Source organism: Musa acuminata, chromosome BXJ2-3 (assembly GCF_036884655.1).
Source record: "Musa acuminata AAA Group cultivar baxijiao chromosome BXJ2-3, Cavendish_Baxijiao_AAA, whole genome shotgun sequence".
Taxonomy (NCBI): Eukaryota; Viridiplantae; Streptophyta; class Magnoliopsida; order Zingiberales; family Musaceae; genus Musa; species Musa acuminata.
In genome coordinates, this window is record NC_088340.1 from 41,061,773 (window position 1) to 41,085,857 (window position 24,085).

A 24,085-nucleotide genomic window follows, 5' to 3' on the forward strand; every position below is an offset into this window, starting at 1 on the left:
ATACCTACCTTTTTACTTGTCCAGACCTTGTGGTGGGTCCCACTTAAATCACTCGTCGTGTTAGATCGCGAGGGACGGGTAGCGAAACAATATTGTTTGCCACTATGCGTTTTCTGAATGAGTTGGTTCGGGTCACCGAAGGTGAGAAGCGAAGAAGGTGACTCGTGGAACGTTGGGGCCATGGAAGCGAAAATTTTAGTGGGGTAGCACCGACTCAAGCCATGGGCGGAGGACCGGAATCGTCCTTCATCATGTTGACCCACCGAGGACCGCATTGCTGTGGGGACCAGCGGGGGAATGGACGGCCAAGATCATTCGGAGCGGATGTCATGATTGATAGAAATGACATCACAGTAATCTTCTCAGATACAATGCACCATTAAGAGAGTGATTTCTTTTCATATGTAAATTTCAATTATGTAGTGATTAATGTATATTATTGCATCGTTGATAGGCTCGAATCAATATTTTATATTTTTTTATATAGTAATTTTTATTTTTTTAAAAATAATTTTTTATTTTATGTATTTATATAAATATATTTTTTATAAAAAAATTATGTTAGTTGAACATATTAACTAAGAATAGAGTTTGATTTAGGATATTAATCAATAAATATAACTCATATTATTAATTTGGAATTCTACATATTTAATTGCATATTATAAATAGGGAGGAAATCTACATATTTTACATCTTACTCATAAAAATGAACTCGCTATTAGAGTATGGATTGTATAAGTAGTTAATGCTTCTTTTAGAGTTGACAAAATAATTATTTAGTCATATAATAATCCACAAAAGTACACTATGAATTTATTCCCAAAGTAAATAAATGAGATTTTGATAGTCCAAACAAACATCATTTTCTTTTACAATTCATGCAATTGGGTATGTGGCAAAATTTACTATTGTTGTTAATCTTTGTCAACTTATCATTAACATAAGGACGTTAAAATTCAACACTAATATCCCCTTTTAGAATATGTAAAAATAAAGATCAAATCATTACTGAAATTAATGAAGAATAATTTTTAAGTTCATTGATGATAATTAATATGAGTTTATCGAACACTTGTTAACAGAAATAACATATACGAAAGGCAAGATTAAAATATTTGAAGAAGACAGATATTATGTAATATTAAAATTGGAAGGCACAAATATATTATTTTCAAATCTTTTTTAAGCCCTTTACCACCATTGCCACTTTAATCTATTTTTTCTATATAATTATCGTTTAACATATTGATTATAGCGACACCACTAAGGCATAATATTGTTAGGAAAAGAGTCGACACTAAGAGGGGGTTGAATTAGTACAGTGGTAAAAATTATGTCGGTTCAAAACTTCATTGCGATTAAATCTATTTCCGACGAAAAACCGTTTCGTAAAGGTATTAACTTTGAAAGCGTACGGAAGAGCATAGTGGATGTAAAGCAAGTAAAGTTATTTGCAGTAAAGTAAATTGCACAAGAGAAACGCAAACCATATTTTTATAGTGGTTCGGTCGTCGTGACTTACATTCACTTCGTCGATTCCTCTTCCGTCGAGGCCATCGGCATCCACTATCGATCTTTTTTTCATTGAGCGAAGACCAACTACCCTTTTACACCCCTCTTCTCCTTTTCATATGTTTAGGAGACAATCTTTTACAACCCTCTTTTACAAAGTATCCCTCTCACACCTCCCTTAGAACTCTCTCTAAGCTTTGAGAGGAGGGAACTCAACTTTCTAAGGTTTATAATTTTAGAATCACAGGGTTTTGCTCAATATTTCTTGTTTATCCATACAGAAATTGATGGGGTATTTACATGCTCCAAATGGATTCAAATTTGGAGCCCAAAATTCAAACCCCCGAAATTTCAACGTACGGGCAATACCACCGCCCAAACAGTCTCGAAGACTGAGTTTGGGCGATACCACCACCTGACACAATCTCGGAGACTGTGTCACGACGGTTTCACCTATTTGGTCATTGTTTGGGTCTTTCTCTTGGTCCAACACAGCCCAAACTTGGCCCAACTATCCCCTAATTGGGTTGGCCCAATTCTAATCCATATTATGTGCGAACTATAAATTTTAAGGCATTTACTAAGCTAAACAAAGTCCGTAAGTCTTGGTTTCTTCCGGCAATCTTCCGACGAACTTCCGATGATCTCTTGACAATGTTCCAGTGGACTCCCGACAAGTTCCTATACTTTATGATGATCTTCTTAGCGAGTTCCGACGAGCTTCTTTGGCAAGCTCCAGGACTTCTCGGTCAATTCCGACAGAACTTCCGACTAACGTATAGACTTTCGACGAACTCTCAAACTCATAACGAAATCACGTTCTTGACTCCGGAACATCATTTTGCTTTATACCTTACTATCGTAGTTAATCCTATACACATAAAAACACACTTCGATCTAGACAACTATTACTAAGCATGAATCATGTCGTCGGGCATGTCATTGGTCCATCGACGCTTCGTCCAATTCTTCGGCATATCGTCCTCTCTTGCGGTCTATTATCCAATCGGCCGGTTGACCTCTGCAACTCCGATATCCTTGGCGCAATATCCGTTCTTCTTAGCTCGATGGCCAAATATATGGCCCGACGCCTTCTATCGATTCGTCGACTGATCCTCCAGCCCGATGTCCAATCTTCAGACATGTTTTCCTCCGGCTCAACATGATTCTTCCTACTTTAATTGTCTCTCCCTGATTGAAGCATCCCGCGTCACTCAAAACGCAGATCAAATCATAAATACTATCAATTGGTTTCATCATCAAAATATGAGATTCAACAAATATAACTTATGTAACTTAAATCCTCTACTTATCACTTACTTGAACAATTACAAAATAAATATTATATAAAAAATCTCATCAAATATATTATTATTTTAAATAATATTGTTGTTGCCTTACGCCATTCAAAGGCTCAATCTCATCCTAAGGATCTTAAGGGTTCTAGGCATGTCATAATGAATGTGTTTACATAATTTTATCATTTTAAGACTCATGAGCCCCAAATGATGTCTTTGAAAATGGGAGTGATGCTAGATGCTTATAAGCCCTTAGTTCATATACTCATCAATCAATATGAAACTAAATATCTTTATCAATGGTCCCCCCATAGGGGAGCTAAGGGTTTATGGCCCTTATTCTAGCATCAAAATATTATTGCCTTGATGTCGTCAATAAAAGATTTTCACAACTCAATCTTGTCCCAAAGGTATAGAGTCGTCCAACTAACTCTCGTGGTAGTAAGAGAAGAAAGCCGATATCGGGAATGAGGTGGCCATTGTGGTTCAGCGTGGGCTTTGGTCTCCTTAGGGTCATGCACAAAGGTCGATGCCAAAAGGGATTTTCCAACCCGACTCCTCTTATAGTCAAGTTAATCTTTGGTGGGATAATGAGAACATGAGGCTTAGAGTATTGGCGATTCAACCCCCTACTCAAGCATTAAGGATCGAATCTTATATCTTGGAAGCTAAGGGGCATGACTAACAGGCTTCTTATTCATACGTCATTCTCTTGTGTCTTATTTATATGGATGATTGGCCAGTACAATCCCTTGTAGTGTGTTATCAATAGAGGGTAATAATAAGGGCATCGCTTGTTAGTCGAGTGACTCCCCTACGGGCTGTCACCCATAAGGGCCAACAAAAGGGGGTCGTAGGTCAGCTCGATTGTTCGATGACTCATTCCTCGACGTATAAGTCGTATCGTTTACCACGGTTTACGATCCACAATAATCGATATGCTTTCGTCCTACTATCGAATGAGGAAATGACGTAATGTCAATATATCACATAACACGGTGGTCATGATTAAAATCGTGATTATGAAAACATAACTTTTTCCCCTTCTTCACAGACAATAACACTAAAAAAAATTTAGACCAAATCGAATTAGCTTCGCCACATCAAACTAATGATCGAAACTTACCTTAACATGATGAAGATGAACTTTAGTTGGTCCAAGGATCTAATAAATTAGGTGGATATGCACGATGGCTAGGATGGCAACATGTTCATGTGCTCGACTTTCTAAGCAATTAATCAAGCTGGAATCCGATAAGATGATTGAAGTAAGGCGATGACCATTAAGTTCAATGTCACCCTCATCAACATAATTCCAACACTGTGCAGAAAGATCTTATCTTATATTGACTCGACCATTCGGCCGCCGTCACCGATTGGAGGAAACAAAGGATTAGTCTCCCAATTCGCAATAAAAAAAGAATTCATTTTCAGATAAGAACTTCTCCAATTTAATTGAATTTTATTATTATTATTATTTACTAATTTTAATAAAATATTTAAAAAATGATAAATGGTGAAGGTAGGTTAGATGTTAGGGTTTTTATTGTGATCAATATTTGTATATAAAAAACTTAACAACTTGATTTTTATTTTTTTAAACCTTAATAAATGAATATGGTATATCATCATCAAATCATGTGATGTATGATGAGTAATAATATATTTTTAATAATAAAAAAATTCAAAGATTTAAGTACAATTTATGTATTATGATATTTAAATCCTTTTTTTATATAGATTTAAGTGCAATAAGAAATATTTCCTGATTCTTTGGAGGTACAACACGAGTCAGGAAACCCAAACAAACGTGGTGGAAAGTTGGCAGAGGCAGAAGAAACTTTTCCTAGTGGTGAAAGAGACACACACACAAGAAAAAGAGGAGCGAGAGAGAGAAGGAAGCGCCACTCTTCACTGGTCTTGTCCATGAGCAATTGTTTGTCGACTAATGAGCTACTAACATTAATGTCACAGATAGCAATAGATGAGAAGCCGTATCCCAGCACGCAATCTGTAGACTTGGTCACAGGACTTCTTATCCAAAGACTCGCCTCTGCGATTTCCCACATTCACCTCATTTGGTCCAAAGGAAGCTTCACAGCGGGCAGGAATCCATTTCTCTATATAAGCACCGCATCCCACCCACACCACCACCACTGCTAAGGAGGATGAAGGCCTTGTTGTTGGTCATCTTTACCCTGGCCTCGTCGCTCGGCGCCTTCGCCGAGCAATGCGGAAGGCAAGCCGGGGGGGCTCTCTGCCCCGGCGGGCTGTGCTGTAGCCAGTACGGCTGGTGCGGTAACACGGATCCATACTGCGGCAAAGGATGCCAGAGCCAATGCGGCGGTAGCGGCGGTGGCAGCGTGGCCTCGATCATCAGCTCCTCCCTCTTCGAGCAGATGCTGAAGCATCGCAACGACGCAGCCTGCCCCGGCAAGGGCTTCTACACGTACACCGCCTTCATCGCCGCCGCCAATTCCTTCAGCGGGTTCGGGACGACCGGCGACGACACCGCGAGGAAGAGGGAGATCGCGGCTTTCTTGGCGCAGACGTCTCACGAGACGACAGGTAATTCGTACAGCTCCCAAGGCTCGTCAACTGTTAATGGATGGAGAGCTGAATGCATTGGTTTTGGCAGGTGGGTGGGCGACGGCCCCCGATGGTCCGTACGCGTGGGGTTACTGCTTCGTCCAGGAACAGAACCCCCCATCGGACTACTGCGTCGCCAGCTCGCAGTGGCCGTGCGCTGCAGGCAAGAAGTACTACGGCCGAGGCCCCATCCAAATCTCATTGTAAGCCATACTCTTACAGTTCATCGCCGCGATCGAGTTCACAACGATGGCCTTTCTAACGCAACAATCCGATGTGTTCTGCGTGCAGCAACTACAACTACGGGCCGGCGGGGAGAGCCATCGGCTCCGACCTGCTCAACAACCCAGACCTGGTGGCCACCGACGCGACCATCTCCTTCAAGACGGCTCTGTGGTTCTGGATGACTCCTCAGTCGCCCAAGCCGTCGTGCCACGACGTGATAACCGGGAGGTGGACGCCATCCAACGCCGACCAGGCGGCCGGAAGGCTTCCGGGCTACGGTGTCACCACCAACATCATCAATGGAGGGTTGGAGTGCGGGAAAGGGTACGATGCCAGGGTGGCGGATAGAATCGGCTTCTACAAGAGGTACTGCGACTTGCTGGGGGTGAGCTACGGAGACAACTTGGACTGCTACAACCAGAGACCCTTTGCTTCTACAGCAGGTACAGCCACATTCTAGCGGTGAGCTATGGAGACAACTTGGACTGCTACAACCAGAGACCCTTGACTTGGTCCGATGCTGCTGTGATGAATCCATGTATTAAGCGCAATAAACGCTATTGCAGAGATAGCGACTCCGTGAGTTGACTGTAGTAGTTGCGGAGGAAGTCTTCAATAAAAGCTAAGCAGAACAAGTACCATGGCCCACAACTATCGTTGACCGTGATCAGATGCATCCATCAAATGTCCTCAAATGTCTTGGAGTAAGTAAATGCTTATTCGATCGGTAAAATGAAGATGTTAGAATAAATAAAATTAATTATTTTTTTATAATTATAAATATTTTAATATATTTTTTAATCTTAAAGATCCTAAAAATCTAATTATAAGGATTTTATATATGGATTGGGATACTAAGAATATTTAATTATAAAAATTAATATACTTTTTAATCTTAAAGATCCTAAAAAGATCTAATTATAAGTATTTTCTATATGGATTGGGATACTAACTCGATTTACTTATAAAAATTTTAATATAAAATTTTTAAATCTAAAAATTAAAATACTAAAAATATCTAAATATAACGGTAATCATGAGATCGAGAACGTGATGATTGAGATCATGAGATCTAGGTTGAGACTAAAAAGGAAATTACGTTAATCATGGGAAATTTTGTTTTGTTTGCACGATCGAGATGGTGACCGTGGACACCTAACATCCACAACCGGCATGCAATAACCATGTTGTCATATGTAAGCTTGTCTCATATCTTATGACCATGAATCACATAGTCATCACGAATATTAATGAGTCCAGCTTAGCGTCACAGTTTTGCACCTTTATACCATAGCCGAGGTGTTCGTACGGCTTGGCCCATCTCGAGTGTATAAGATTATCGATATGGTCTCTGAGCTGGAGCGTGTTAACCTGAGGTTTAGTTGAGGGGCATAGACCTTGTTCTCTTAGGCGGAGGTTGAAGATCACTCCTTTAGTTATCTGTTGGGTGCCTATATAAAGGTCGGAATTAGGAGAGGGATTTCGGACTTGATCTCTTCAATATTTGAGCTAGCAAGAGTTGGAGTTATGTGTATGAGATCCGACCCCCAATGCCGTTACTGGGGTTGCTTTTATACCTATTCCTGCATGTGATCATGCATAGCAGCTTTAATGATCCCCAATCATCATCGTACATGAGTGTTTAATTCTTGTTGATGTTGTAGGTAGCTGGCCCATATGTTGGGTGCATGCATTGTCTAATCTACTTGATTCAATCTCGTTCGACACTGCTTCCTACCTCCTATGTGGCCCAATACATGGTTGTGTTGCCTCATACGGCCTTGAGCAAAGCGTGTGCAGAGGACCTGTGTCAAGTGGTTGGCTGGCCTCAGGCTCATATGGCATTGAGTTGGCTCGATACAACACATCGGCTTAGGGATACCATGCCGAGTCTACTGTGGTAGTTGACATGTCATGTGGGGTGGATGCCAAAATATGTTATATCATTCTCTCCCTACAAATGAGTTGTGCCATAGGAGAATCGTGGGACACGGCTTGGGGCTTCTGTGGGTCAGGTCCTTGGTCCCCCCAGTCGAGTGGATTACCTCATCAAGTTGGCCCCCTATTGGCTGGGCGAGGTACACTTGGTAGGGATGGTCGAGACAGGGCCAAGGAAGGTTGGCTCGGACTTGGTTTTCGACGATCAACTATTTGTGAGGCGAATGGTATCCCTCCATTAGGGTGTCTGCTCATTTCGATTTGGGGCGGTGGATCGTTTGAAGTAGGAGGCTTGGTTCAATTGCTCTTTAAGTCGGAGAAGGTATTTGCTAAGGAGTTCAATTTGACCATGTTGAAGTGACTAAATGGACCTGCCAAGAAGTTTGGCTCGATCGTGTTAAAGCCAGAGAATGTGCATGCTGAGGTCTATTCAACCATGTGGAAGCTAGAGAATACACCGATCGTGAGGTTTGGCTTGCTCACGTTTGAAGAATAAGGATAAACTTGCTACGAGGTTTGCTCAACCATGTGGAAGTAACCAAATGCACCTGCTATGAGGTTTGGCTTGACTTGCTCGACAATGGACGCTTGTAAGTGAGAAGGGACTAGCCGAGACTTAGTTAGCAAGGACTAGTTGATACTTGCTCGACAATGGATGACTATAGGCAATGGATTGGCTAAGACTTAGTCGACAGAGACTAGCTGAGACTTAGTGGACAATGGATGCCTATAAGTGAGAAAGGACGGGTCGAGATTAATAAAGATCAAATAATTAATATAAGTTTATCAAAAACTTATTAAAACATTGGACAAAGAGAGGACAAATATGATTTCCAAATACTTTTCTCCAAAGTCCTTCGCCACCATTGCCATTTTAATCTATTTTTTTTTATATAATTATCACATAACATTCGTACATGAGATATGACATAAACCTTCGACCTGCTTTAGTAAACATATTGATTATAGTGACACCAGAAGCCATAATATAGCTTACCTTAACATGAAGGAGATGAACTTTAGTTGGTCCAAATATCTAATAAATTAGGTGGACAAGCACGATGACTAGGATGGCAACATGTTCATGTGTTGACTTTCCAAGTAATCAATCAAGCTGGAATCGAATAAGACGATTAAAGTAGGGCGATGACCATTAAGTTCAATGTCACGCTCATCAACATAATTCCAACACCGTGCAGAAAGATCTTATCTTACATTGACTTGCCCATCCGGCCGCCGGCATCGATTGGCGGAAACGAAGGGTCAGTCTCCCAATTCACATTCAAAGGACGAATTCATTTTCATCAGATGAGCACTTCAGTCCTTCTTGATTAAATATTATTATTATTATTATTATTATTATTATTATTATTAATTGAATGGTAAGTTTACAGAATATATAGATATTTTAGTTCCAATAAAATATTTTTAAAAATGATAAATGGAGAAGGTGGATTTGATCTTAGGATTTTTGTTGTCAGCAATAAAAGTCTTTAGTTAAAACTTCCAAAATGTGTCAAATGAACCCTAATAAGTGGGTTTGGTCTATGGTTACGATGAGATCAGTATTTGTATATAAAAAAATTATCAACTTGATTTTTATTTTTTAACCCTTAATAAGTGGACATGATATATCATCATCAAATCATGTGATGTATGATGAGTAATAACATATTTTTTAATAATAAGAAATATAAATAGAGAAAAAAAAAAGATAACTATCCGTCTATTGATGTATTATAATATTTTAATCCCTTTTTATATAGATTCAAGTAGAATAAGAAAGATTATAATCGCATCAAATCAAATACAGAATAAAATAATGCTTTTGACTTAATTCGAAAAATAATCTTCCTCTCTTGATAATATCCTTATTGATAAGCATTATTATTATTATTATTATTATTATTATATATATATATATATATATATATATCAACTTCTAAAAAATATTTTTAAATTAATTAAATTTATCAAAATAAAAAGATAAACTAAATTAGTTCTGCATCATAATGTAGTAAGTGTAAGAACTTGTGAAATAAGGATCTAGAACACTGATAGAAAATTCCAAACCATTACTAGTTCTACTTGATGAAAACATAACCATATAAAAGAATCCTCTTATATATATATATATATATATATATATATATATATATATATATACTACTTTACTTATTCTTTGGACGTACAACACAAGTCAGGAAACCGAAACAAAGGTGGCGGAAAGTTGGCAGAGGCTGAAGAGACTTTTCGTAGAAGTGAAGGAGACACACGTCTATAAGAATTGTCATGACTATACGCTGAAGAAAAAGAGGAGAGAGAGAGAGAGAGAGAAGGAAGCGCCACTCTTGACCGGTCTTGTCCATGAGGAATTGTTTGTCGACTAATGAGCAGTACAAACAATTGTGTCGACAGATGGCAACAAATGAGAAGCGGTATCCCAACACGCAATCTGTAGCCTTTGGTCACCAGACTTATCCAAAGACTTGCCTCTGCGATTTCCTCATGCGCCTCATTTGGTCCAAAGGAAGCTTCACAGCGGGCAGGAATCCATTTCTCTATATAAGCACCACCTCCCACCCACACCACCACCACCACCACCACTGCTAAGGTGGATGAAGGCCTTGTTGCTGGTCATTTTTACCCTGGCCTCGTCGCTCGGCGCCTTCGCCGAGCAATGCGGAAGGCAAGCCGGGGGGGCTCTCTGCCCCGGCGGGCTGTGCTGTAGCCAGTACGGCTGGTGCGGTAACACGGATCCATACTGCGGCCAAGGATGCCAGAGCCAATGCACAGGCTCCACGCCCTCCCCTTCCACTCCGAGCGGCGGTGGCAGCGTTGGCTCGATCATCAGCTCCTCCCTCTTCGAGCAGATGCTGAAGCATCGTAACGACGCAGCCTGCCCCGGCAAGGGCTTCTACACGTACAACGCCTTCATCGCCGCCGCCAACTCCTTCAGCGGGTTCGGGACTACGGGCGACGACGCCACGAAGAAGAGGGAGATCGCGGCTTTCTTGGCGCAGACGTCTCACGAGACGACAGGTAATTCGTACATCTCCCGAGGCTCGTCAACAGTTTATGGATAGAGAGCTGAATGCATTGGGTTTGGCAGGTGGGTGGTCGACGGCGCCCGATGGCCCGTACGCGTGGGGTTACTGCTTCGTCCAGGAACAGAACCCCTCATCGGACTACTGCGTCGCCAGCTCGCAGTGGCCGTGCGCTGCAGGCAAGAAGTACTACGGCCGAGGCCCCATCCAAATCTCATTGTAAGCCATACTCTTACAGTTCATCGCCGCGATCGAGTTCACAACGATGGCCTTTCTAACGCAACAATCCGATGTGTTCTGCGTGCAGCAACTACAACTACGGGCCGGCCGGGAGAGCCATCGGCTCCGACCTGCTCAACAACCCAGACCTGGTGGCCACCGACCCGACCATCTCCTTCAAGACGGCTCTGTGGTTCTGGATGACTCCTCAGTCGCCCAAGCCGTCGTGCCACGACGTGATAACCGGGAGCTGGACGCCATCCAACGCCGACCGGGCGGCCGGAAGGCTTCCGGGCTACGGTGTCACCACCAACATCATCAATGGAGGGTTGGAGTGCGGGAAAGGGTCCGATGCCAGGGTGGCGGATAGGATCGGCTTCTACAAGAGGTACTGCGACTTGCTGGGGGTGAGCTACGGAGACAACTTGGACTGCTACAACCAGAGTCCCTTTACTTAGTCCGATTCTACTGTGACGAATCCATGTAATAACGCAATAAACGCTACTGCTGAGATAGCGACTCCGTGAGTTGATTGTAGAAGTTGCGGAGGAAATCTTCAATAAAAGCTAAGCTGAACAAGTTCATGGCCCTCAATCATCGTTGATCGTCGTCAGATGCATCCATCAAATGTCTTGGAGTAAGTAAATGCGTATTCGATCGGTAAATTGAAGATGTTAGAATAAATAAAATTATTTATTTATTTATTTTATAATTATAAATATTTTAATTTTTTTTTAATCTTAAAGATCCTAAAAAATCTAATTATAAGGATTTTATATATGGATTGGGATACTAAGAAGATTTAATTATAAAAATTAATATACTTTTAATATTAAGGATCCTAAAAAAACCTAATTATAAGGATTTTCTATATGGATTGGGATACGAACAAGATTTAATTGTAAAAATTTTAATATAAAATTTTTAAATCTAAAAATTAAAATACTAAAAATATCTAGTAATCATGATATCGAGAATGTGGCGCTTAGATCTCGAGAACGAGGTTGAGACTATAAAGGAAATTATGTTAATCATGGGAAATTTTCTTTTGTTTCCAAGATGGTGACCGTGGAAACCTAACATCCGCAATCGGTCATGCAATAACCATGTTGTCATCAGTGAGCTTGTCATCGTCATCTTACGGCCACAAATCACAGTCTTCTAGCAAGGCACGAATATTAATGAGTCCAACATAATATCTATATTGTTTTGTACCTTTATACCGTAGTCGAGGTGTTCGCACGATTTGGCCCATCCCAAGTGCATAAGATCATTGATATAACCTCTACGTTGGAGCGTGTTAACCCGAGGTCTAGTTGAGGGGGCATAGGTCTCATTTTTCTATGTGGAGGTTAAAGATCATTCTTTATTAGAACCCTTGCATATTCTAAACTTGAGGTTGATCTCTTTAGGAGATCGGTCTCCTTGGAACTCTATAGGGGTTCCTCCATCCAAGTTGCTGCTCTAAGGCTGCATAAAAGATTCATCTATTACTTATGAAAAGAGGAGGAATACATGGCTATTTATAGGGCTTCTAAACCCTAACTCCTAATAGGACTCCTACTCAAGACTCCTACTTCTAACCAACTCCTAATAGGACTCCTACTCAAGACTCATATTCCTTTACAACTCCTAATTCTTCTTTAAGAAACAACCTTCTAACCCTAGTCGGTCTCTTCACCTTTTAATAGGGGTCGGCTTAGGTAGGTTTTACATGAATGTCCCTCTCAATTAGGACTCTCCTAGCTAGAGTCCTAACACTCTTTTAGCTGTCTGTTGGGTGTGCCTACATATAGGTCAAAATTGGGATGGGGATTCCCAACTCGACCCGTTCGAAATTTGAACGAGCAAGAGTTGGAGTGTATGTGTATGAGGTTCGACCCCAACACTATTCCTAGGGTCGCTTTTATACCTATTCCTATATGTGATCATGCATAGTAGCTTTAATGATCCCCGGTCATCATCGTACGCGAGTGTTTAATTCCTGTTGACGCTGCAAGCAGCCGACCCATATGTTGGGTGCAAACATCGTCTGATCTGCTCAATTCAATCTCATTTAACATTGCTTCCTACCTCCTGTATGGCCCAATACACGATTGCGTTATCTTGTACAACCTCGAGCAAAGCGGGTGCAAAGGGACGACGTCAAGTGGTTGGCTAGCCTCGGGCTCATGGTACTAAGTTGGCTCGATACAATACGTCGGCTTAGGGATACCACGCCGAGTCTACTATGGTAGCTGACATGTCATGTGGGGTGGATGTCAAAATATGCTATATCATTCTCTGCCACTAAAGGAGTTGTGCCATAGGAGAATCGTGGGGCACGACTTGGGGCTTCTGTGAGTCGAGTCCTCGATCCTCTCGGTTGGGTAGATTAACTCATCGTAAGTTGGCCCTATGTTGGCTGAGCGAGGTGTACTAGGTAGGGATGGTCGAGAGAGAGTCGAAGAAGGTTGGCTGAGACTTGGTTTTCCCTCCATTGGGGTGTTTGCTTATTTTGATTTGGGGTGATGGATCGTTTGACGTAGGAGGCTTAGTTGGATTGCTCTTAAGTCGAAGAAGGTATTTGCTAGGGAGTTTGGTTCGACCATGTTGAAGTGAATAAATGGACCTACTAGGAAGTTCGGCTCGACCGTGTTGAAACCAGAGAATGTGCATGCTGTGAGGTCTATTCAACCATGTGGAAGCCGGAGAATGCACTAGTCGTGGGGTTTAGCTTGCTCATGTTTGAAGCGAAAGGATGGGACTTGGTATGAGGTTTGCTCGACCACATGGAAGCAACCGAATGCACTTGCTGTGAGGTTTGGCTTGACCATGTTTGAAGCGAATAGATGGACCTGCTATGAGATTTCCTCAACCGCGTGGAAGCAGGAGAATGCACCTCCTATGAGGTTTGGCTTGACTATGTCTGAAATAGAATAATTGACCTACTATGAGGTTAGCTCGACCACGTGGAAGCAGTGAGCTGGGTAAGGCGTAGTCGACAGAGACAAGCCGAGACTTAGTTGACAGGGAGCAATCAATACCTGCTCGACAATAGACATTTGTAGGTAATAGATTTGCCGAGACTTAGTCGGCAATGAACGCCTATAAACAAGAAGGGATGGGTCGAGATTAATAAAGATCAAATAAATAATATGAGTTTATGGAATACTTATCAATAGAAATGAAGATTAAAACATTCAAAAGAAGAGAGGTACTATGTAATATTAAAATTGGGAGGCACAAATATTATTTCCAAATTCTTATCACTTAAGCCCTTCGCCACCATTGTCACTTTAATCTATTTTTTCTATATAATTATCGCATAACATGGGTATATGAGATATGACTTAAACCTTCAACCTCTTCGATCTCTCTTTGGAGATGCTTTAGTAAACATATTATAGTAAGTCATAATATAACTTAAATAACTAAAATTTACTACTAAAAACAAATATTATATAAAACAATCTCTTCAAATATATTATCATTTCAAACTTATCAAATCTCATTACTAGTTTTTGTTCAAAATGAATAAACGATAACACGATGGTCATAATCAAAGCTGTGATTCTGAAAACATAACTTCTTCCCCTCCTTCACATACAATAACACTAAAAGAATAAACCTAATCGAATTATGTTCGCTACATCGAATTAATGATCGAAACTTACCTTAACATGATGGAGATGAACTTTAGTTGGTCCAAATACCTAATAAATTAGGTGGACAAGCACGATGACTAGGATGGCAACATGTTCATGTGTTGACTTTCCAAGTAATCAATCAAGCTGGAATCGAATAAGATGATTGAATTAAATTCAATGTCACGCTCATCAACATAATTCCAACAGTGCAGAAGGCTCTTATCTTATTATATTGACTTGCCCATCCGACCACCGATATCGATCGGTATAAACTCATTTTCAAATGAACACTTTAATCATATTTAATTAAATATTATTATTATTATTTATTATTATTTAAATAATAAAATTATATAATATATATTTTAATTTTAATAAAATATTAAAAAATAATAAATGAAGAAGATAGATTTGATCTTAGGATTTTTGTTGTCACCGATAAAAGTCTTTAGTTAATACTTCCACATGTGTCAAATGAACCCTAATAAGTGGGTTTGGTCTATGGTTACGATGAGATCAGTATTTGTATATAAAAAAAATTATCAACTTGATTTTTATTTTTTTAACCCTTAATAAATGGACATGATATATCATCATCAAATCATGTGATGTATGATGAGTAATAACATAATTTTAATAATAAAAAATATAAATAGAGAAAAAATAGATAACTATCTGTCGATTGATGCATTATAATATTTTAATCCCTTTTTATATAGATTCAAGTAGAATGAGAAAGATTATAATCACATCAAATCAAATATAGAAGAAAATAATGCTTTCGACTTAGTTCGAGAAATAATCTTCCTCTCTTGATAATATCCTTAATGATAAGCGTTATTATATATATATATATATATATATATATATACTACTTATTCTTTGGACGTACAACGCAAGGCAGGAAACCCAAATAAAGGTGGCGGAAAGTTGGCAGAGGCTGAAGGAAACTTTTCCGAAGGAGACGCACAACTATAAGAATTGCCATAACTATACGCTGAAGAAAAAGAGGAGAGAGAGAGAGAGAGAGAAGGAAGCGTCACTCTTGACTGGTCTTGTTCATGAGGAATTATTTGTCGACTAATGAGCAGTAGAAACATTTGTGTCACACAGATAGCAACAGATGAGAAGCGGTACCCCCAACACGCACTCTGTGTAGCCTTTGGTCACAAGACTTATCCAAAGACTTGCGTCTGCGATTTCCCACGTGCACCTCATTTGGGCAACGGTAGCTTCACAGCGGGCAGAAAGCATTTCCTTGGACGAAGACAGCCAACGAACGGCAAAAGACCTCTCAACGTAGTCCATTTCTCTATATAAGCACCACCTCCCACCCACACCACCACCACCACTGCTAAGGAGGATGAAGGCCCTGTTGTTGTTGGTCATCTTCACCCTGTTATCGTCGCTCGGCGATGGCAGCGTTGGCTCGATCATCAGCTCCTCCCTCTTCGATCAGATGTTGAAGCATCGCAACGACGCAGCCTGCCCCGGCAAGGGCTTCTACACGTACACCGCCTTCATCGCCGCCACCAACTCCTTCAGTGGGTTCGGGACGACCGGCGACGACGCCACGAAGAAGAGGGAGATCGCGGCTTTCTTGGCGCAGACGTCTCACGAGACGACAGGTACTTCGTACAGCTCCCAAGGCTCGTCAACTGTTTATGGATAGAGAGCTGAATGCATGGGGTTTGGCAGGTGGGTGGCCGACGGCGCCCGATGGCCCGTACGCGTGGGGTTACTGCTTCATCAGTGAACGGAACCCCCCAAAGGACTACTGCGTCGCCAACTCGCAGTGGCCGTGCGCTGCAGGCAAGAAATACTACGGCCGAGGCCCCATCCAAATCTCATAGTAAGCCATACTCTTACAGTTCATCGCTGCGATCGAGTTCACAACGATGGCCTTTCTAACGCAACAATCCGATGTGTTCTGCGTGCAGCAACTACAACTACGGGCCGGCCGGGAAAGCCATCGGCTCCGACCTACTCAAGAACCCAGACCTGGTGGCCACCGACGCGACCATCTCCTTCAAGACGGCTCTGTGGTTCTGGATGACTACTCAGTCGCCCAAGCCGTCGTGCCACGACGTGATAACCGGGAGTTGGAAGCCAACCAACGCCGACCGGGCGGCCGGAAGGCTTCCGGGCTACGGTGTCATCACCAACATCATCAATGGAGGGTTGGAGTGCGGGAAAGGGTCCGATTCCAGGGTGGCGGATAGGATCGGCTTCTACAAGAAGTACTGCGACTTGCTGGGGGTGAGCTACGGAGACAACTTGGACTGCTACAACCAGAAACCCTTTACTTAGTCCGATACTACTGTGACGAATCCATGTAATAACGCAATAAACGCTATTACTGAGATAGCGACTCCGTGAGTTGACTGTAGAAGTTGCGGAGGAAGTCTTCAATAAAAGCTAAGCTGAACCAAGTACATGGCCCACAATCATCGTTGACCGTTGTCAGATGCATCCATCAAACGTCATCAAATATCTTGCAGTACCTAAATGGCTTAGTGCAAGTCGTGACCCTGCTTCCAGAACTAACTAACTAACTAACTAACTAACTATATATATATATATATATATATATATATATATATATATATAACCGAGCACCCTTTTTGTAGATCCGTTAGGACAAATGCGATCTCAATTTCCAAAATTATCATTCAATTGAAGAAGCTTATGAAATTTGGCTGAGTTGTTAATGCTTCGAATAATAATAAAGGATTATTAGTCAATATCTTATCTTATCGTTTAAAATCAAAACCTTGAATTGGATGTCATAATAATTATAAGAAGAAATGTCAATTGATTACACTGGTCACGAGATTACATTTCACAACATTCTCTTCTGTAGAAGAACCATTCAACAATCTCTTCTATCCGTCGTGTGTTATACGACTAACAGGTCGTCGTTCAAATTAGTTGTATTTATAAGTGCTTTAGGGATATTTATTTGCTTTTGATAAAGGGTTCAAATGAACTATACGGTAATCATGGGAAATTGTGTGAATCACGAGGTCGAGATCGTAATCATGGGAAATTGCGTGAATCATGGGAAATTTCCTTTTCTTTCCACCGTCGAGATCGTGACTGTGGAAACCTAACATCCGCAACTGCCCATGCAATAACCATGTCGTCATCTGTGAGCTTGCCGTCGTCATCTTACGACCACGAATCACGTAATCTTGTAGCAAGGCACGAATATTAATGAGTCCAGCGTAGCATCAGCACTTTGGCCACTAACGATTTCTGGAACTACTAAGTTTACATTATTCACCCGATTACAACTTACATTAAAGATTAAAGTAACTCATAATCTATCATGTAAGCTTATTTTGCAGTATTAATTACGCGGAAATGACGTGATAATTTATCTCCCTAAATAATTTCAACCTCCACTTCATTGCCACCACACCCATTGGAATGTCTTCCATGCCAATAACAACCCAAAGGAATTTGATGCAGTTAAGGTGTTCTGTGTACGCTCTCAAGAGATCCGAGTACTGTTATAACTTATAGGTGAAATTGATATATGTATATATGTATAATTGGATCGAGAAATCGGGCCGATGTGGGGGACTACACAAGTAATTTTAAGTTAGAACGAGGTGTTATCAATCACACTTGTCCAAAAGGGAAAAAAGGGCATTTAGCCCACCTAATATTTCTCTTTTTGCCGGCTTTGATATATGAAGCTACTCTTTTCTCCAACCATAATCCCCACAGATGGTAATTGTCTTCCAAACTCCGCAACCTTCGACAGTGACCACCAACCCAATCCTTATCATTAGTCGAACACTTTCCCTACTACGAGTCTACCCGATGAGTACAGTACCAAATTGAACTTCTGTTTCTATACAATAATGTGAATTCTACTTTCAAAGAAATGTGCCATTTTCCTGCAGCTTCCTGCCAAAAACCAAGTCTACAAAACTGTCGAGTTTGTACGGGTTAATAATACGCCCGGCTTGCAGATCTTGTCCGCCGCCGGCGCATCCCATTTCCCCGCCTTCTTCCTCATGGTCTCCAAGTCGTCTACGCATGTCGCCATATCCAGCGCCACCACCCTATTCCGCGCTGCCGCCAGCTCGGGCCCTGCAAATTGGTCGAACATGTTCGCCCACCCCGGAGCCCACCCGTCGCTGGCGTCGCACAACTGCATGCTGTCGTTGCGCCACTCGGTCCAGCTCCACCCGCGGTCCAGCACCGCCCCCACCTCGGCCGCGCACTGCCCGGCGCATACCGGCTCGCACGGCCGGCACTTGGCCCCGCTCAGCGGCCCCTTGCTCCGCATCGCTGCCACCGGCACGCCGTACCGGCTCGGCGGGAACTCGTACCTCCGGTCGCTCATCACGCAAAAGGGAACCCTAATCTCCTCACACCGCACCTTCGAGATCGCCAGCTGCGCTTTGAAGGCCGACTCCGAGTTGAGCTGCCGGCACCCGGCGGCGTCGAGGCGAGGGATAAGGGAAAGGCGGGAAAGGGCGAACTCGGAGGTGGCACGGTCGCCGATGCCGAACCGGTCGTTGAGGCCACCGAACCGGGAGCCGGAGGGGACGACGTAGGCGCCTTTGCAGAAGGCCTTCACGTCGACCGGGCCGGACCAGTAACCGTCGACGCGTGTGCGGACGATCCAATCGTAGGTGAAGTTGCCGTTAGATTCGTGCGACTCGATCATCCTCAGGCAACCTTCCACCAGGTTGAAGTACTGCAACAGACCCTGCAACAAGACCGACGAATCAGTACTAGAATAATACTAGTGCAACATGACGTAAAAGATAGGATAAGCTCTTCATCAGTACTTTTTGGTGCTTATCTAAAGTTTTCTCGACCATAGCAAGTAAAACTGGTTGTATTGCACATAGTTTTTGGTGCTTATCTAAAGTTGCACTCATCGGTACTTTCCATCGCATCATAAAATGCTCACCAAGAAACAAGTAATAATGATCGTGTTAAACCGTGGAAAGAATAACAAACTATAGCATCTTCCGATACCAGAAGATATCGAGATCCGAGAGATGCGGACCAAATATGCGTTCCTTTTCGTCGTAAGGACGAGCACTATGAACGATGGTAGAAGGAGATCGACCTCACCTGGATTCCGTTGGGCGAGCCGTTGGCTGTAAGCACCCTCTCTTGCGACTCGGTCGTCGGGATCGGCCTCTGCGTGAAGATGCGCACGGCGGCGATCCTCGGCGCGCCATTGAGTAGCGAGAGCTTGTACGAGTCCTTGTCGAGTGGGGTGTGGAGGAAGAGGTCCGCGTTGGGGAAGTCGTCGAGCAGGTACCTGATGATGGACGGCCCCGTCAGCTCGAACCGTCGCGCCCCGCCCACGAGGCATATCGCGATCCTGCTCCGGTCGAGCTCCCGCTTCCGCCTCCCCTCCTCGGTCATCGGCGCGGTGTCTCCGTCGGAGGAGGAGCGGAGGGGCTCGCCGGGGCGGAAGAGGGGGAGGGATCTGAGAGGGGAGAGGGAGAACGTCGGGGCGCCGCGGGAGCAGGACAAGGCGAGTAGGCCAGCGAGGAGGAGGAGAGCGGCGAGAAGGGCCAGCACCGGCCGCCGCTCCGTCCACTTCGAGGCGTGGGCGGCTGCCGCGGCAATCTGGTTGCGGTGGTGGTCGCCGTTCCCCATGTCATCGGCATCGGGATTCCCCCATCGACTCCGTGGGGTTTTAGGATACTTGAAGAAGAAGCGCTTCTTATCGCAACGACGTATAAACGAGTGAGGGGGGCGATCCCGATGGCGTATAAACAGAGTACGTAATGATTGTTGGGTAGGCGCAACAGAACACCGGCTGCGATATGACCCATTTACCCTTACAAGGTAGGGGCATATTAGGAAATAAAAATTCTGATGCGCGCGAGAGATCGTTACGATGCGGGTTTCGTGATACGTGTCACGTAGTGGGAAACGCGCCGTTTGACTCAGGTGACAAAGAAAACTTCTCTTCTCCCCTCAGACTTACCCCCCCAGTTACTTCGTTAAATTAGATGCAATGACTGTGGGGCCCATATATTTCTCAGTAAATAACCAGATAAGCCGGTGGGTAGGGATAATAGAGTGTACAAAACTAAGACTTTTGGGTTCCGTGGGAGACGAACGACGTGGGAGGGGGTTGCGGTCTTCATTTACGTAATTATCACTAATTGGACATTAAAAAATAAAATAAATATATTTATATATTATTTAAAATAAATATAAGTTTATTTTTTAAGTATAAAAAGTATGATAAAAATAATTATCAAATAACATATATGACTCGAACACAATAAAACACTGATTAATTCGGATGTTACAAAAAAATAATAAAATATTAATCAAAACATAAAAAAATAAATCGCGTGAGTTGTCTGATAAATAAAAAAAGGTCAGATCTAAAAGAAAAAAAGCGTGTTGATAATATAAAAAATAAATACAAAATCAAGAGTATTATAGTCCATGTTGTTAATAAACAATATAATTAACGAGTCGGACCGGCCAAATGGGTTAATTCTCGGTTTATTTTATGACACGGTTGATGTGACCGTAAACCGCATACAATTTCGACCCACCAAAGGCTGCTTTATAAGCACCCAATGTACTGACCTTCCTTTGAAGGAACAGCTGAGTCCGACCCAAAGTGTGCCGTCAAGACGTTTCTTCTGTCAGATGCTTCATCTCATGTGGAAAGAAGTGTTTTATTTTCCTAAGCTGGTGCTAATATAAACCAGCATTGAATTTGTTTTTGAGTATGCATGCATGTGGTCATGAAAGTGTTTTTACTTTTTGTGTCAAATTAATGTTTTCCCTCGGCAACTACTATTCTTGTTTTATGTTGTGGCATCGGATTAATCATTGGTAAGACCAAATGATCAAGTTGTGCCGTATGCAAAATGGTCCCAACATATATTTAATTTAAATTTAAATTATATGACTAATTTATAAGAAAACAGAGAGAACAATCGAAAAATATATTATTAAAACAAGAAAAATAACCCGGCGTGAGGGGTCAATGACATATTACCCCCCTTAGTAAAATCTTAATCTTTATATTTAAATTTTTATAATTATAAAAAAATATCTTCATTTATCTTAATGTCATTGGTTTTATTGAAAAATATAAAAATAATAGGTAAAAAAATAATTTTAATATTTTAACTAGTAGTGATAGATGATAACACCACTGGGTGTCGTCGTCATCATCAACCGAAATATTAAAATTATATATATATATATATATATATATGTATATATTTCATATTTTTATCGATAAAATCGATAGAACATGTTTCATTTTAATAACTATAAATATTCAAATATAAATTTTTAAGCCTAAATATCGAGATAAAATTTAACTACAAACGATAATATGTAATTAACTATGAGCTATAGATAGGTTTTAGGATAAATCCTATAAGCTAAAGATATATTGTATTCATCCAAAGCTCTTAATTAGTTCTCATTAAAAATAATAATCAAATGTATGTTATGTTAAAACAGTCATTCGAGTTTATTGATTTATTATAATTTATTAAAAAATAAATGATCTAACAAGCGAAGGATTTTTTTTTCGTTTGACTATGATTTTTATAAAACAATAAATTAGGAATTATTATGGGCACGTCTTTGCATTGTACTCTTTCCTCGGTTTCATTAATCATCATTTCCATGGATATCTTTGTTGGTGAATGCAATAAACAACATATTCTTAGATAATTCTTAATACGAGAAATGGTCAACAAAGGATGCTTCCACCGAGAGAGAAGTAATCGTACGGTTAACATTCGGCAGATCAACGTATGATATATTTCATGAATCGCAATTAATTTGCATCTTCTTCATTTACCATCAGATATCCTCGAGATTTCCAACATTGTTTATATTGCAGTATCCTATCTCGTTGCAGTCTCGTGCAAAAGCTACCTCCAATTTCATGAAAAGATTATTGCATGCTGCCCTTTGAGTGGCTTCCACGTCGAGGCATCTTCCCAAGTTCTTACCGGTATACGTGACAACATGGAAGCACGTCAGGGGAGAATGGTCAACCCAAAAGTCAACTCTGTTCTTCATGCCACCCACGTACTTGAATCAGAAAAATATTGAGACTGTCCATAAAAAATATATTCAGTGTTCCCTTAAAAGATTTATTTAAGATAGACAATATAAAAATGTTAGTGTTAGTAGGTAATATTTAATTAGAGAAAAAGGTTAGTTCAAGGAAAATGATTTCAAGTACCAAAATAAATTCTTAAGAACTATGATTTATTTATTTTTAACTATGAGTCTAAGAGGAAAAATATTTGATGTGAGAGGATGCACAAAGGATTTGAATTTTGATTTAAATTTGAGTTAATTCAATAGAGAGATGCAGTGTTTATTTTTTATTATCATCATATATTTTTAATCTCTATAGAGTGTTGTGTGAACTACAAAATCCTTGTCTCGTTTTTTAAATTTATATTTAATCACTATTGATATGATATATTTTGATATTGCTCACATGGATCTAGGAAGACAGATATCATTTCAGTATAGCCACTCCGGAGAGCTCAGGATGACACCGCGCGACGTCGATCCATATAGGTCGGTCACGCGCTCGTATATAAACTTAAGTCAACCGCTCGAGGAGCCGACCACAGTAAATTGACCCCGTACGATCAACTCATCCTTGTAGGTATAAAAGCTAACCCTCCCTAATCAAGAATGAGAGGCACTTTGAATACCTAACTCTCTCTTATTCCATCAAAAACTAACTTAAGGTTCAGAGGGATCAAGTCGGGAAATCTCCCTACCGACCTCGACCTGCGTACAGGAGCTCAACAACTAAGAATAGGCCACTCGCTAAGAGAAAAGACAATATTTGGGGGATGAGGCTCGAACCCGACCCGACGCTCGCCCTCGTCACCCGAGCATCCATATGGGCAACCTTGTACATCGAAGATTGAATTGAGCAGTAATGAGACATCGACCACAACGTAACGGTTCACTAACAACTACCAACCAGGAATTATATGATATCAATATTGTATTAAGAATCATATAACTTAATTTGAAAAATATGTTAGACAACAAATTTCATGCTTCAATTGTACATTTTGATGTTGTTAGAACTGTTTCTTTGTTTCAATTTCTAGGTGGGTGTCAAAGCAGTAAACCCTCCATAAAAACATTAACAGCGACCCTACCCTTAAAATTGCAAGATTGCTTCAATTTCTATATAATTATCACATAACATTCGTATATGAGATATGACGTAAACCTTCGACCTCTTCGATCTCTCTTTGGAGATACTTTAGTAAACATATTGATTATAGTGACACCAGTAAGCCATAATATAACTTACCTTAACATGATGGAGATGAACTTTAGTTGGTCCAAATATCTAATAAATTAGGTGGACAAGCACGATGACTAGGATGGCAACATGTTCATGTGCTCGACTTTCTAAGCAATTAATCAAGCTGGACCATTAAGTTCAATGTCACCCTCATCAACATAATTCCAACACTGTGCAGAAACATCTTATCTTATATTGACTGACCATTCGGCCGCCGGCATCGATCGGCGGAAACTAAGGATCAGTCTCCCGATTCACGTTTAAAAAGAAATTCATTTTCAAACGCACTTCAATTCTGTT

The 24,085-nt window shown here is 41.3% G+C and overlaps 4 protein-coding genes across 4 annotated transcripts; 3 read left to right on the forward strand and 1 right to left on the reverse strand.

The window, feature by feature from the left end:
- The first annotated feature begins 4,906 nt into the window (after window positions 1-4,906).
- On the forward strand, window positions 4,907-6,262 carry LOC135608312 (endochitinase-like). The gene is made up of 3 exons (XM_065101046.1): window positions 4,907-5,381; window positions 5,452-5,605; window positions 5,694-6,262. The coding sequence occupies exons 1-3, from the start codon at window positions 4,982-4,984 to the stop codon at window positions 6,085-6,087; spliced, it is 948 nt and encodes a 315-aa protein (XP_064957118.1). The 5' UTR covers window positions 4,907-4,981; the 3' UTR covers window positions 6,088-6,262.
- Window positions 6,263-10,141: 3,879 nt separating this feature from the next.
- On the forward strand, window positions 10,142-11,425 carry LOC103978702 (endochitinase). The gene is made up of 3 exons (XM_009394595.3): window positions 10,142-10,607; window positions 10,678-10,831; window positions 10,920-11,425. Exons 1-3 carry the CDS (start codon window positions 10,184-10,186, stop codon window positions 11,287-11,289), a joined length of 948 nt encoding a protein of 315 aa, XP_009392870.2. The 5' UTR covers window positions 10,142-10,183; the 3' UTR covers window positions 11,290-11,425.
- Window positions 11,426-15,701: 4,276 nt separating this feature from the next.
- Window positions 15,702-16,892, forward strand: LOC103978703 (endochitinase). The gene is made up of 3 exons (XM_009394596.3): window positions 15,702-16,088; window positions 16,159-16,312; window positions 16,401-16,892. Exons 1-3 carry the CDS (start codon window positions 15,824-15,826, stop codon window positions 16,768-16,770), a joined length of 789 nt encoding a protein of 262 aa, XP_009392871.2. The 5' UTR covers window positions 15,702-15,823; the 3' UTR covers window positions 16,771-16,892.
- A 1,201-nt stretch (window positions 16,893-18,093) lies between these two features.
- Window positions 18,094-20,190, reverse strand: LOC103978701 (uncharacterized). Its single transcript, XM_009394594.3, has 2 exons — window positions 19,564-20,190; window positions 18,094-19,189 (listed from the first exon to the last, which is right to left on the reverse strand). Exons 1-2 carry the CDS (start codon window positions 20,098-20,100, stop codon window positions 18,395-18,397), a joined length of 1,332 nt encoding a protein of 443 aa, XP_009392869.2. The 5' UTR covers window positions 20,101-20,190; the 3' UTR covers window positions 18,094-18,394.
- Window positions 20,191-24,085: the final 3,895 nt, after the last annotated feature.